We start from the raw sequence: 14,113 nt of genomic DNA, 5'->3' as shown, positions 1-14,113 counted from the left end.
GATTCTCATTTACAAGTTTTTAGGTTCTAGTTTACGAGAGTATAAACATTGTATCACCTATTAATTGCAACACTTATCAATATTGTGAGTGCAATTTAATGTTTAAGATGACCATTCATATACCAATACTAAAATGAGCATAATTCAATTAACATAGTATCTGTATTTGTTCTATCAATCTTGAAATTAGAGGTTTGATTCTCCCACCTTACATATGTTAAAAACAAAAAATCACACACCTCTCAAGTTCAAGTAAAAAAGGATATCTTATATTAAAAAATAAGTTTAAATATCATTCTAGTATATAAACTTTCAAGTTTGTTCTATTTCCATTTAACTTTTATAATGTGTCAAAGGGAGCATAGCTCAATTAACATACGAGTGTACTAGAAATCACAAGATATGTGGTCTGAATCCCTCTTCCTCCAATTTTACTAAAAAAGAACTTTCAAAATGTCTATTTTGTACCTTGATCTTACATATTTCTTCTATTTTGGTCCACAAACTTTAAAAATATTTATTCTAATCCACGAGTATTAACAAAATAATCGTTTGAGACTTTGCTATATTATTTCTCTAGGTAATATCCACTTGACATTCTCTAACCTTTATGACTTAAAATCATACTCACAATAATATGCTAGTACACATGCTGAAAAATTATGTCAATTTATAAAAGCAAAACAAAAATACTGACCAAAATAACTATTCATTTTTAAAAGGTTTAAGGATTAAATTAAATATTTTAAAAGTTTAAGGATCAAATTAGAACAATTGTAAAAGTTCAAGGACCAAAATGCATTAAAGACTAAAATAGAGAGAATTTAAATGTTGAGGGAGTAAGATGAAATTAAAAATTGGATATATGTAATAGATAGAAGGGGGAAAATCTAAAAATATATCACACATTTAAAATATTTGCAAATATGGAAATGTTGACTAGTCAACTTTTAATTTTTTTTTTTTTAATTTCCAATTTCGCTCTCCTCTGCCTTGTCTTGTTGCACTCCTTCTTCCCCTTTCCCTATGGTTTTTGCTTCTTCACTTTTTATGAGACTGAGTTTCGTACCCAAGACTTGAAAGTACCCAATTCATAAGCGACTTAATACCAATAAACCAATCATCAAATTTGATTATTATAACAAAACATTAAATATAAATATCAAATGAGAATGGATTTGAAAGAAACTGTGTTTTTAGTCCATAAATTTGCACTACTTTTAGAAACATTCCTTAAAAGTTTGAAATAAGAAACAATAATAGTTATTAAACAAGTTTATTTCTCAAAAAAGTGAGAAATGTAAACGATATCAAATAGGCCAATAGTTTTTCTTTCTTTTTATAGGACTTTAAGAGTATAATGTCTATCAGAAATAAAGTTGAAAAATGGCATAGACGACCCAAAATGAAAAGGAAAAAAAAAACAAATTGAAATATTTGTATTTTTGTGTACCATAATATTTGTTTGCAAAGTCAAACAAAGAAGAAGAGTTTGGTTTGGTTGTTCGCTATTTTTACGGAAGTGCCCTTGAGAGGTATTGAAAAGAAAATTGACCATACGAATGTTTGGAAAGGACAAGAAAAGGGAAAACAAGGTGGTCAGTAGCTATCATTGATAGAAGCTACCACTGATAGCATGTTATCGGTGATAGAAGCTAACACTGATATCATGTTATCGATGAAAGAAGCTACCGTTAATAACACGTTATCGATGATAGAAGCTACCACTGATAACATGTTATTGGTGATAGAGAGTTATCACTGATAGCATGATATCAGTGAGATCATTGATAACATCTTATCAGTGAAAGAAGCTAGCACTGATAACCACGATAATGAGTGATATTAGTGATATCGGTGATAGAAGTTAGGTGAAATCTATATATTGAGCTTCTTTGAAAGTCCATAACTAGTTATAAAAGTCTATCATTGCTAGCCTTAAGTGTTAATATTTCAGTGTTGATTCTAACTAATGAAAGTCTATCAGTGATAGCGACTGATAGCTGCTACCAATGATAGCCACGATAGAAGATTATTAGTGATAACTATCGTGTTAATCTTTCAACGTTAATAGTCATTTATGAAAGTCAATTAATGATAGCCATTAGTAGTTTTTCCATCACTGGTATAGCTCAATCTTTCAAAGTTGTTGGTTTTCTTTCAATGTTGATAAACTACTTATAAAGTCTATCATCGATAGCAACGGATAACCTTAACTATTAATATTTTAAGGTTGATTCCAATTGATGAAATTGTATCAATGATAGCCACTGATAACTAAAAGCAAATTAAAAGCTAATATTTTAAGATTGCATTAATATTTCTCAAATTGAAAGTTACCACTGATAGCAACCATCAGTGATAGCAATTAATAGCAGCGGATAGCTTTTAATTTGAGAAAATCGGAAAGAAGCGAGCAAAATGGTGATTAGACGTGAATTTTTTAGTCTTTTACAATTTTTTGTTCTATATATACAATTATTTTATCATTGTACTACATATTCTATTATTTTGGGCTTGAATTTCATTTATGCAACTAGCCCTTAAAAATTCATGAGGTTTCTACATAGAAGGTCTAAAAAAACCCTATATTTCATAAATATCTTAAAATTTGAGTTTTTTTCGGGGATGACTTTTAGAGTTAATTTTTGACAATTATACCATTTTTCATTTATATCCGACATGTATATATTTTTAACTATTTTCGAAGCTACTTTAATGATATGGAGAGAAAATATATTATTATAGAGAAAAAATGCACTTAAGATCAATTTTCTCATTTATCAATTGGAAAGAGAAAATACATTTATTGTAATTTTTTTTCATTTTCCAGTTTGGAAAAAAAATACATTTAATCAAATTTTATTTTCTATTTACTTTGGTTTTCATGTATCAATATATTGGGTTTTTTAATGGATTAATAGTTATTTTAAATATACCTCTGAACATTTTAACGGATTCATGGTTATTTTAAATATACCTTATAATATTTTGTTAGGTATTTGAAAATATTCTAATCAATATATGAAATAAACTATAGTTTATAAATTAGAGACTGACTCAATGTTTGACATAAATAACAATATATATGAAATATACCACAGTATATAAATCTTCACAACTTTCATTTTATCATAATACACGAGTCTAAATTAAAAAAAAAAAAAAAAAAAACTCTTGTTTATATCAAATAAACGAATGCATATACCACAATATATATCAAATTTACTATAGAAGCTAAAAAAAGTACATATATATCACGATATATATAAAAATAGAAAAAAATAAAACTAAAATTTGAATTGGATCAGTCGTTCGTCTGCTTCACATCATCGCCATTCATTTATTCCGAGTTTGCCGTTGCCATTCATTTACTCTGAATCTGTCGTTGTCGTTCGTCCGCTTCGAGTCCACCATCATCGTTCTTGTTGTCCTGTGCTCGTCCCGTCGTTAGATCATCCCACACCATCCATCTCCCGCCTATAACTCACACCATCAGAAGGAGAAAAAAGAGGGAAGGAGAAGGAAGAAATGACCTTGAAGCATGAGGAGAGAATAATATATATATATATATATATATAACATCGATGAGAACTAGCCAATGATATTAATGAAAATAGGGAGAATAATAGGTTTTTTTTTTAAAAAAAAATGAAATGTTCAAGACATTAACGTAGTATGGGTGTATTTTTAAGTCCTTTTACGTAGAAATCCCAAAATTCATTGAAGAGAAAAGCTGCTATTGGGCCAATTGCTTGATGGGCTGTGCTTACGGAGTCCATTGCCGAAAGAACAAAGAACAGCCTTCAACAAAGAGTCTCAAAACTCAAAAACCCTATCAGTGGATGATCGATTCTCTCTGAGTGGAGAAATTTCTCATCAGTTCATCACTGAGAAGCTAGAAATGGTTGCCAATGGAGGTTCTGCGTTGGATAGGAAGCAGTTGGTAGCATCAGCGCTGGCCAAACACTTCGCCTTAGATCATGTATGTTTCTTCTCTTTCAATCCAGCCATCTAACGCTTTGATTCTTTGATCATACATGGAGCAATAGTCTCTTGCTCTCTCCCTCTCGCTTCACTCGAAATTTCTTGGTATTTGATTGCCTGCAATAGTTTGTGAAATTGATTTGATTTTCTGTGTTTTCGACACCATTTGGTTATGGTTTTTGTTTTTCATGGTTAAGTATTGCTATAGGAATTTTGTTACTGAAGTTAACTGCTGTTGCATTCAGAATGCATTGATTGGAGGAAATACGGAGTGTGATTTTAGGACCTATGTATTAAACATCTTGAAAGTATCAAGAAATGGTGCTTCTGTGGATGATAATGATGAGGTAAGATTGAATATTTTTCACTCTTTCGTTATTCCAAAGTTCTTTTTTATTAATTTTCTTTTATTGCTTTTGAACTTGGCGACTTTGCTGACTGCGCTGAGCCTGTACTTGAATGTCATTTTTTATATTTTTTTTATAGGAAGCACGAATTTTTCCGTGGACGTGAAAAGAATTAAAGAATACAAAAGAGTAGATAAGATTTTACGTAAGTTACCCGAATGAAATTGTCACAAAAGGCTCCAATTTTGGGGAAAATAAAGGAAAGGTGACCAATTTCTAGGCTCCTTAGAGATACATCAGTTACTAGGGTAAAAAAACAATAGTGTTCCTCAAGAGTTCTCTCAGGTGTTTTTTGAACATTGGAGCTACTCTACCATTCTTTTTTCGATCCAAACTTTACAAACAGTAGGAAAAATACAGTTTCACTGTCGAGTATAAGTTTTTATTTTATTTGGATGCCTGATGAGAGAGGGAAATAGGAATTCTCAAACATTGATAGGCCAAATAAAATTCTGGAAGATATTAAGGATTTTTCCCTAATGTTCTCAACCACTTGACATAGCAATAATTAATAATTAGAATTCTCACTAGCAGACTTGCACCACACACACTAAGCTGGGAACAAAAAGTATGTTGGAATTTCTGTTTTGCACTCTCTAGCAAGTGTAGATACCTGCTAGAAAACGGACCAAACAAAAACTTCAACCTTTCTCAAGCGCTTAGCTCCAGATGCATGCTTAGAGAAGATCTTTCTTACACTCTGGACCTTGCCAATGCATCTATTATGAAGGACAGAGATCCATTCTTTTGGAATTTTGCGGTTTAGATATTCCTTTGGGGACACCTGATGAAGTTAAAATTTTAAATTTGTCTGATCGTTGTTGTAACAGGGTTATGGTGTTATATCTTAGAAGCAACCTTTCTGGTGCAGGTGACAAAATGGATTACATTTGCAGATAGCTTTCCTGTAGATTCTAAGGCATGCTTTGATGTTCTCAAACAATTAAATGAAGAATTAGCTCAAAAGTCTGTACTTTTGGGTAATGGATTGAAGCCATCTGAAGCTGATGTACTTGTGTTTTCAATACTACACCCTTATGTGGTAAGAATTATTGTATTTCATGACAAGCTTCCTCTATTTCAAATCATTATTTTCTTTCAAGAATGTCATCATTTCTTCATTTAATGTAGACAATATTTTATGCCCTGTTTTCAAGCTTAGATCTTTGTTTAGATGGCTGGTGGACCTTTTACATGCAGTTTTTTGGATTCAATAACTAGTTTGGTATAGGGTTGAAAAAATGACTTTAAGATTGATCAAAGTTGAGATTATAATGAGATGTGATCTGATTGATCACTGCTAGATTGGCCTTTCAAACGCAGAGAGGGAAGAGTTGCCACACGTTTTAAGATGGATGGATTACATCCAGGTAGGCCTATTTCTTTAACGATTACTGCTTACCAATTGCATGTTGAAATTATTTCTGCTTTTGATTGTCGATTATTATTGTATACATGCAAAAATGGGGATTAATATTAGTTTTCTTTAATTATTATTTATTTAATTTGTGCTTTGAATCCACTTTTATTGTGGCTTAAATATTATTCTGATTTAGTTCCATTAGTCTACCTATTAACACTTGCATAATTTTGTGTTTTAACAGAGCAAAGAGAATTTTGGGGAGTTATTTCAAAAAATACTGCTAGAGAAATGTGAATTCGATTTTCCAGTAAGTGCTCACTTAATTCTTTTGCATCTACTAGTTTTTTGCACTTCAAAAGGCAAGGATGCTAAGTTCCAAAGTGAAAAGTATATTGTTTGATCCATCATACCATTTATTATTCAAAACATCAAATTTATCCCAAAAAATTCTGTTTGGTTCATATAACTTTGGCAATAGATTGTTAGAAGTTGGCTTGTATTATTCCCTTGTATGACCTGACAAAAATGGACTTTGAAATTTGACTTTCAATTATCCTTGGGTTCTCTACTGTGTCACTCTTCTTTGGTTTTCCCTGTTTGATGTGTTTAACTTCGAAATGCCAGTTGCTTTTCACATTTGACTGCACTTTACCATTGAGTTGCATGTTCTTGTTGATTTTTAGTTTTTGTGAATTTCATTGTGTTTTTTGCTTTACTTTTTGTGGGTTTCTCCATTTCTGGGTTAAGTTGAAGCAGTTTCTTATGAGTTCAACAGAGGTGGGGATATAAACCTCTTACCTCTAGCTCTAGGTTCTTATCTCTAGGTTGTGGCCTTGTGGGTACATGCCTTAACCAGTTGAGCTATGCTCAGCTTCGAGTAGTAAAACAAAACTTTGTAAAGTGTATTTATTTTTTTAAGATAATTTTTCCCTCAAAAAACTAAAAGTTGGATTGATTTTTTCAAGTTTCAGACATATTCATGGAGTTTGTTCCCAAGAAGTGTGCATTTCAATTACTGATGATTAATAATATTGACATAATAGTTACAATGTGAAAAGTTGCGTTGCGTGAGCAAATTAGAAGTTTTATTAAGTGAAGTTGCAGGGAAACAAAGTTGTTGCCAACAATGTTAATGAAGATTCAAATGCCAAGAAGTCTTCGCAAAGCACCAAGGTTTCAGATAAGCCTCAAGTGAACCCAGACGCTAAGAAAACTGATGCGGGGGTAAAGCCTTAGTCTCTGTACTGTCCTACTCTATACATTTTGATATTATAGGAAAATTGTATTCATCACTCTCTCTCTCTTTCTTTTAATCTTTTGAATAGATTGGAGAAAGTTCTCTCATCTTGTGAGAGAATATTAGTTGGTGGAATGCACTGTTTCAAAATTTGGGCAGTACCGGTGCTTTGATAGAATAGTGAAGGATAATATTTTTCGGCTGCTGAATAGTGTAGCCGTGGTCTTAAGAAAAAAAAGCCATCCTTTGTGAACTTTGGTTAGAGAGGAACTAGTGAATATTCAACAATAAAAGTACGAGCAGGGATGATGTAACTTGGTTTGCTTTTATTCTAATCGATGTACACTTTCAACTTCTTTCGATAATTATACCTCCTTTGTAATCAACTCTAATTGGACTGGATTACTGTGAGCTCCTTGTTAGTTATTTTGATATTGTGCTTTTGGTTTCTTGATTTGACTTTTCATCAATTCAGTGAAAAGTTTGTTTTAGAAAAAAAGAAGGAAAGGTGGAAGAAGAATGTTTTCTTTTGGATCCATAAATGGTTTGCACATGTTGATAGTTCTACTTTAGAATTCAATGTAGTTTTACTTGTCACATGGTCAATTCCTGTGGTATAACTTTGGTACCCTCTAACTATTCTTTATCCACATTTTCCTCATTATCTCATTTGCACTTCACGCTTTAACATTTTTGTTTTAAATTTTGTGGAACTGTTAGAAAAAAGAGAAGGAAAAAAAGGAAGCTGCACCAGAAAAGAAGAAACCAGTTGAGACAGAAACAGCGGACAAAGAAAAGGAAGTTAGTGTTAGTTTATTGAATATAAGAGTTGGCCATATTCGCAAAGCATGGAAACATCCATCTGCTGACAGGTATGGCCAGCAATCTTCCTTCCATGGCAGTTTTCTGCAATAGCATTACTTACATTGTCCTATTGAAGTTCGTTATTCTCTTTGGAGCTTAAATTCGTAACAATCAAATTGTGATGATTATGATGGTTAATGATCCAGTTTGCTGGTTGAGGAGATAGATGTTGGCGAAGCAAAAGTGAGGCAGGTTGTCAGTGGTCTGGCAAAATACTTTAGTCCCGAGGAGTTAACGGTATGGTTACATTTATGCGTTGGTCATAAGGAACTTGTGATGGATCGCTGTACTTAAAAGTTCAAAGTCTGATGTATTATTCTATTACTTTGTGCAGAACCGCCTTGTTGTTCTTATTACTAATGTAAAACCTGGAAAGCTACGAGATGTTTTGTCAGAGGGATTGGTATTTTCTCTTTCCTTGGCAGTATTCTTTTCGCTCTGTTGGACAGACCAGATTTGTTTACTCTTTATCTTTTTTGAGGCTCCTGTAGTTCACTGTAAAGTATACAGATTGATATGAACTTTGCCTTTCATTTTGGTAACAATTTTTGTTTTAGTTTTTTGTTTTTGAAATTTATGCATATTTTATCCTTAAGTTTCATACTATGGTTCTCGTCTCGCATTTCTGGAAGAAACACTTGAATTCTTAGTCAAATTCTAAAAGTAAAAACATTCCTTTTGAAAACTACCTCTTTTAGTTTTCAAAATTTGACCTGGTTTTTTTAAGAACATTAATGGAGAGTGGAGAACAAAAACAAAGAAATTTATAGATGAAGTGTCTATAAGCTTAATTTTTAAAAATCAAATTGCTAGTATTGCCCAATGGGGCCTAAATCTCTGGTTTTGGTTTCCAATTGTCCTCTCATTACAGTTGTTTCTTCTTTTACATTTTTATATGGGGACAGTTTCAATTTGGATGTTGTGTGGAAGTTGAGTCATTATCGTTCTTATAAACCTCTCAGGTGTTATGTGCATCTAATGAAGATCACACCGTCGTGGAGCCTTTGCTTCCACCGGAAGGAGCCAGAATTGGTGAACAAATTTCATTTTCTGGGTAAATTTTTTTAGAACTTGCACCTTTATGAATTGTTGTGGAGATTAGCCGTATATATATATATATTCCCTAGAAGATGTTTCAAGAATATTTTTCTTATCAGAAATGGGGAAATTATGTCATGTTCTTGGCGAATGTAAAGTCCTTTTTTCCTTTATGGGGAATGAATGTAGATCCTCGAATCATATAAACATTAGTTGGTATTTCTGCGGTGCGTCATTGAGACTCAGAGAACGTCACTTTTCTTTGTTGTCTTATAATTAATCTCTATTTGAATTGGATTTTCTGTTATATTTGGTGTATTCATTACCTCGTAATTTGGTTTAGGGTTGATGGAAAGCCAGAAGATGTTCTTAACCCCAAGAAGAAGCAACTAGATAAGATAACACCGGTACGTCCACTTTTAACTCTCTTTTCTAACGCCAATGAGTTTCTAATTTTCAGAGGATGCAAAAACCCTTTCTAAATGAAAAAATCGTAAAAGTAGATGCCATGTTTTGAACAAAATAGACAAATGAAATGTAAGTTTTAACAGCGATTCAAAATAGATGCGATAGTATGAAAAAATTTTAAACAAAATAGATGCGATTCAAAGGTTGTAAGTTTTTAACAGCCATTTTTCATTAACACAAAGGAAATCTTCTAGTACTATGATAGTATGAAATTTTTTTGGGAAAAATACATTTTTGTCTTTAGGTTTCGAAATATTACATACTTAATCCCTTAAGTTTTGAGTTTAGTTTCAATTTAGTATTTAGGTTTCAAAATATTACAATTTTATACTTGAGATTTGAGCGTTTCGATTTGGCCCTTACGTGGCTATGTTTATTCATATTCTTAACCATGATTTTTTACCAAGGATCTTGAAACTAGGAACCAAATTGAAACAAAACTCAAATTTTAAGGGTAAAATTGTAACTTTTTAAAACCCAAAGATGAAATTGAAACGAAACTCAAAACTTAAGAATTAATTGTATAACATTTTGAAACCTAGATATAAAATGGAAACTAGACTCAAAACCTAGGGACCAAAAAGATACTTTTCCAAAAAATTCACATTACATTTGTTCATTATTTTCCATAAAAGAAGCATTTAATAATGGTTTGGGATCCATGAAATAAAACGATATATCATTTAATGATGTGTCAAATGTTAAATAGATGTATTGTAGTAAAACTAGAAACTTTCCTCACAAGCAACCTATATCTTACGTCATTTTGCACCTATAAAGCATAAAGTGGTTGTTATTCTTTTTTATGGATACAGCATCTCTTCACCGACGACAAGGGTGTGGCGACGTTCAAAGGAATTCCTTTCACGACGTCGGCTGGACCGTGCACATCGTCCATCCCCAAGGCAAGTATCAAATGATAGAAGCATAGCCATGGTAGTAGAGAAGGATCCCCTAATATTGTATGTTACTTGGCAAACCAAAGAGTGACTTTTGAAGACAATGGGGCATTGGTCGATCAGATTAAATGCAGCTTCATTATTTCAGGTAAAGTTTTGTTATAGTTTTTTCATGGTCTTGAAATTGTCATTTATGATACTTACCAATTCTCACATTCGAGTTGTGTTCTTATGATGTAAAAGTATTTGAATATATTCACAATTTTGTTTAAAAGTAATCTCAATTTCCCAACAAACCCTTGTTTTTATCTAACTTTGAATTATGAGTATATAATTTGGATATTGGCTAGCTTACGTGCATCTCAACTAGTCTCAATTCACCTAATCCTATAATATTTGGATGTCAAAGTGTCAAGGAAACTCGTAGAATATTAATTCCTAGACAAGTGTTCACCATTGATTGAATCTATAATCTCTTAGGCCTCCTTTACTGAGACCTGTGAAAAGCCCGATGACCCTAAAAAGCTAATCAATCTAACCCAATCTATGTGGTTTCATTTTGGTAAATGAAAATTTTATAGGTTAATTTAGTTCATAGGTTCACCTAAAATAATTCAAATAAACTCGAATTGACTAAAATTATTTAAAGTGTATATTTTTTTTTACTTATGATATAATTATATATACATATATTTATTTTTTGGACAATTTATTCTCTAATAATTTCTACCAATAGTTTTTTTAGCACTTTAGAAAGAAAATTTTCATTCAATAAATTGAAATTGAGTTTTATTCTTAATTCAATCTATGAAAATAATTAAATCAAATTTTCACTTATTAACATTTTACATCTTTTTAGAATAAAAATTTAAATACATGACCTGAGTAATCGAACTAATCCAACCAAAATGTGTTATGGTTGGATTGGGTTCATTTTAGTATATTTGAGAAGAAATTTATAATCCAAACAATTGGGTTCGGTATAAAGAGTCTTTCACCTCAATCCAACCTACAAAAATCCTTACTTGAGACAATATCTTCCCTTTTACCACCATGCTAATCCATGATGATTTTGAATTATGAGTAAATATATTTTTTATTTTTGATTTAAATGTTGAAGTAATTTATTGTATTAATTTATTTGGCGAATATCAATTTATAGACCCTAAACTAATAATTATATCAATTTAAACTATGAACTTTAGGGGTTGTATCAATTTAAACCCCAAATTAATATTTATATGAATTAAAATCTTGAATTTTCATAAATATATCAATTTAAACCTTAACTTTTATAAGTGTGTCAATTCATACCTTCCATGAGATTTAATTTCTAAAATATCATGTAAAATATTTAATTCTTTTAATTAAACTTGTAAATTGTTATGGGTGAATCGATTCCTTGTTAGGATTATATTTGAAAAGCATAAATTGATGATTATAATTTAAATGGACAATTTTCAAATAAACTTTAATTGAGAGTCTAAATTGATTTGCTTATGTGACTTTAAAGATTTGATTGATAAAATTACAAATCTCACATGATAGTTATTTAAATAAAGCATAATGGAAGGTTTAAATTGATATAACTCTCAAAGTCCATGGGTATACATTAGTATTTGCCTTAATTTATTATTTCATAAATTAAATGATTTAGAATTTTTTAGTTCAACAAAATAATTGTAGATTGGAGTTTAAATCTTCAACTTTTATAATGGTAATTCGTGCTTTATGCATTAGTTATGCTCATATTAACATTAAATAGATTAATTTTTATGTCGGTCAAATATTAATTCATCTACCTAATGTTTAATTTAAATCTCAAATATTTACTTGAAAATATTTAATATTCATATTTGACCAACAAAATTCACAATCCGTACAAGTTAAGGTCCTATTTCATAACCATTTTGTTTTTGTTTTTATTTTTTTTAAATTAAGCTTATTTCCTCCCAATTTCTAATTTGTAATCTTTATTAAGTACAATGTTGAATTTTTTAGCTAAATTCTAAAAACAAAACAATTTTTAAAAGGTATATTTTAGTTTTCAAAATTTGGCATGTTTTTTAAAAAAAATTGATAAAATTTAGATATCAAATGAAAAAATTTAGATATGAAAGTAATATTTATATGTTTAATTTTAAAAACAAAAATAAAAACCCAAATGATTGTCAGAGAGCCTAAAAAAGTGGGAAAAAGAAATAGAGATAGGAAAAAATGAAGCATGTATTCAGAATTTTACTTAGAAGTATAATGCAACAGATTTGAAAACAATTTGAAATTAATGATTTTATGTGCTTGTTTTTTTAAAAAAAAAAATGTTAAAATCTGGGTTAAAATACATTTTAGTTTTTATACTTTTAGTATTGAAACAAATAAAATTTTGTGTCCAGATTTTGGATCAAGTTTTCATTTGTAAGTAAAGTTTTCAAAATGTTATACTTTTATCTTTTATCTTTGAGTTTTGAATATAATTTTTATTTGGTAGGTAGGTTTCAAAATGTAACTTTTTTTTTAACTTTTTACTTTTTAGTTTCGTTTCAATGCCTAAGACTTTGAATTTTACGGATCTGTTTGAATACATTTTTAAGTATTTAATTTAAAAAATAAGTCATTTTAGACAAAATTTGAGTGTTTGACAACCATTTAAAAAAGTTTTTTGAAGTGTATTTTAAACAAATTTTTTATCAAAAGTGTTTAAATATAAATGAGTTTTTTAAAGAATACTTTTTATTTTTGTCAATCCAAACGGGTCTTACATTTTTAACCTTGACTTTTTCATTAACCATTCATTTTTAATCCATTTTTAATTCCTGGTATTAATGTCCATTAATTAATTTTAAAAAAATTAAGTTAATTATTATTAAATTAATTTTCACTAATTTTTCATTACTATTAAAACTATTTATAAAACTTTATATCATAATTATTTTAAATTAGCTAATTGAAGTTAACGTTGGAAACCAAAGTGAGAATTAGTAAAAACAAGGACAAAAGTATAGAATATTGAAATTAAAAGGAGAAATTGTAGTGGATGGCCATAATAGAATATTCAATTGAAAATACGGCCATTTTTTGAATGGTATGATTTAAGGCAAAAGAATGTGAGGTGTAGGGTCTCATTTAATATTGCAATTATACCCATACTTCCATATACACAAATGATGGATATTTTTACTCAAATAAAAAAAAAAAACCATGGTTTTAGTAAAACCCATGGCAAAACTTCTTTAGAGACATTTTTTTGGGATTTGATTTTAAATATAATTAAATTAAGATTACAGTGTGAGTTTTTCCCTGATTGTGAGGATATTAATCAACACTACAAGATATCGACTAAGGTGTTAGATTGACAATGAACAACCCTATTTGAGGATTTTGAAACCTTGCTCGGTATAATTTTCAAGCTAAAGTTTATGTACAACATCTATCAAAAGAAAACAACGTTAGCAACTAGTGTGATATTGGACAATGTCCAATAGGGAAGTCGGCATGGGTAATCCTAACCTTTGTTCATCAATATACTATGTTGCTGATCGTTTTCAAGAGTATGGAGTAGAATGAATGGTTTGGGAAATTGAAATCTTTGGCCATTTTTTAAAAATATCATTCTATTTTGGCCATTTATCCAATCCACTAATTAAAAGATAAAAATGTGTCATTTTGACACTTATGATCGATTGGAAATTAATCTTATAACTTAGGGTAAAAGTGTAATGTTTTGAAAACAAAAGATTAAAGGTAAGCTAAACTTAATCTTGGGACCAAAATGACATTTTCTCAATTTTATTTTAGTCTCTATAAATGAAAAGGGAAAATTAATAGTCTTTCTTTTTTAATGTTACCTATA

The 14,113-nt window shown here is 30.1% G+C and overlaps 1 protein-coding gene across 2 annotated transcripts; it reads left to right on the top strand.

The window, feature by feature from the left end:
- Window positions 1-3,495: 3,495 nt before the first annotated feature.
- Window positions 3,496-10,559, top strand: LOC120081006 (putative methionine--tRNA ligase). Of its 2 annotated transcripts, none has more exons than XM_090317864.1 (12): window positions 3,496-3,985; window positions 4,233-4,334; window positions 5,266-5,436; window positions 5,699-5,764; window positions 5,999-6,064; window positions 6,862-6,981; window positions 7,715-7,866; window positions 8,005-8,095; window positions 8,193-8,261; window positions 8,821-8,912; window positions 9,240-9,303; window positions 10,180-10,559. In XM_090317864.1, exons 1-12 carry the CDS (start codon window positions 3,905-3,907, stop codon window positions 10,282-10,284), a joined length of 1,179 nt encoding a protein of 392 aa, XP_090173990.1. In that variant the 5' UTR covers window positions 3,496-3,904; the 3' UTR covers window positions 10,285-10,559. The 2 variants fall into 2 exon arrangements, with proteins under 2 accessions (XP_090173990.1, XP_090173989.1); XM_090317863.1 differs by having other exon boundaries at window positions 3,745-3,985; window positions 6,856-6,981.
- Window positions 10,560-14,113: the final 3,554 nt, after the last annotated feature.

The sequence above is a fragment of the Benincasa hispida genome, chromosome 9, assembly GCF_027475165.1.
Source record: "Benincasa hispida cultivar pf3 chromosome 9, pf3_genome.v1.1, whole genome shotgun sequence".
Taxonomy (NCBI): Eukaryota; Viridiplantae; Streptophyta; class Magnoliopsida; order Cucurbitales; family Cucurbitaceae; genus Benincasa; species Benincasa hispida.
The sequence above is the reverse complement of the archived record's forward strand: the minus strand, read 5'-3'. Positions and strand labels throughout refer to the sequence as shown.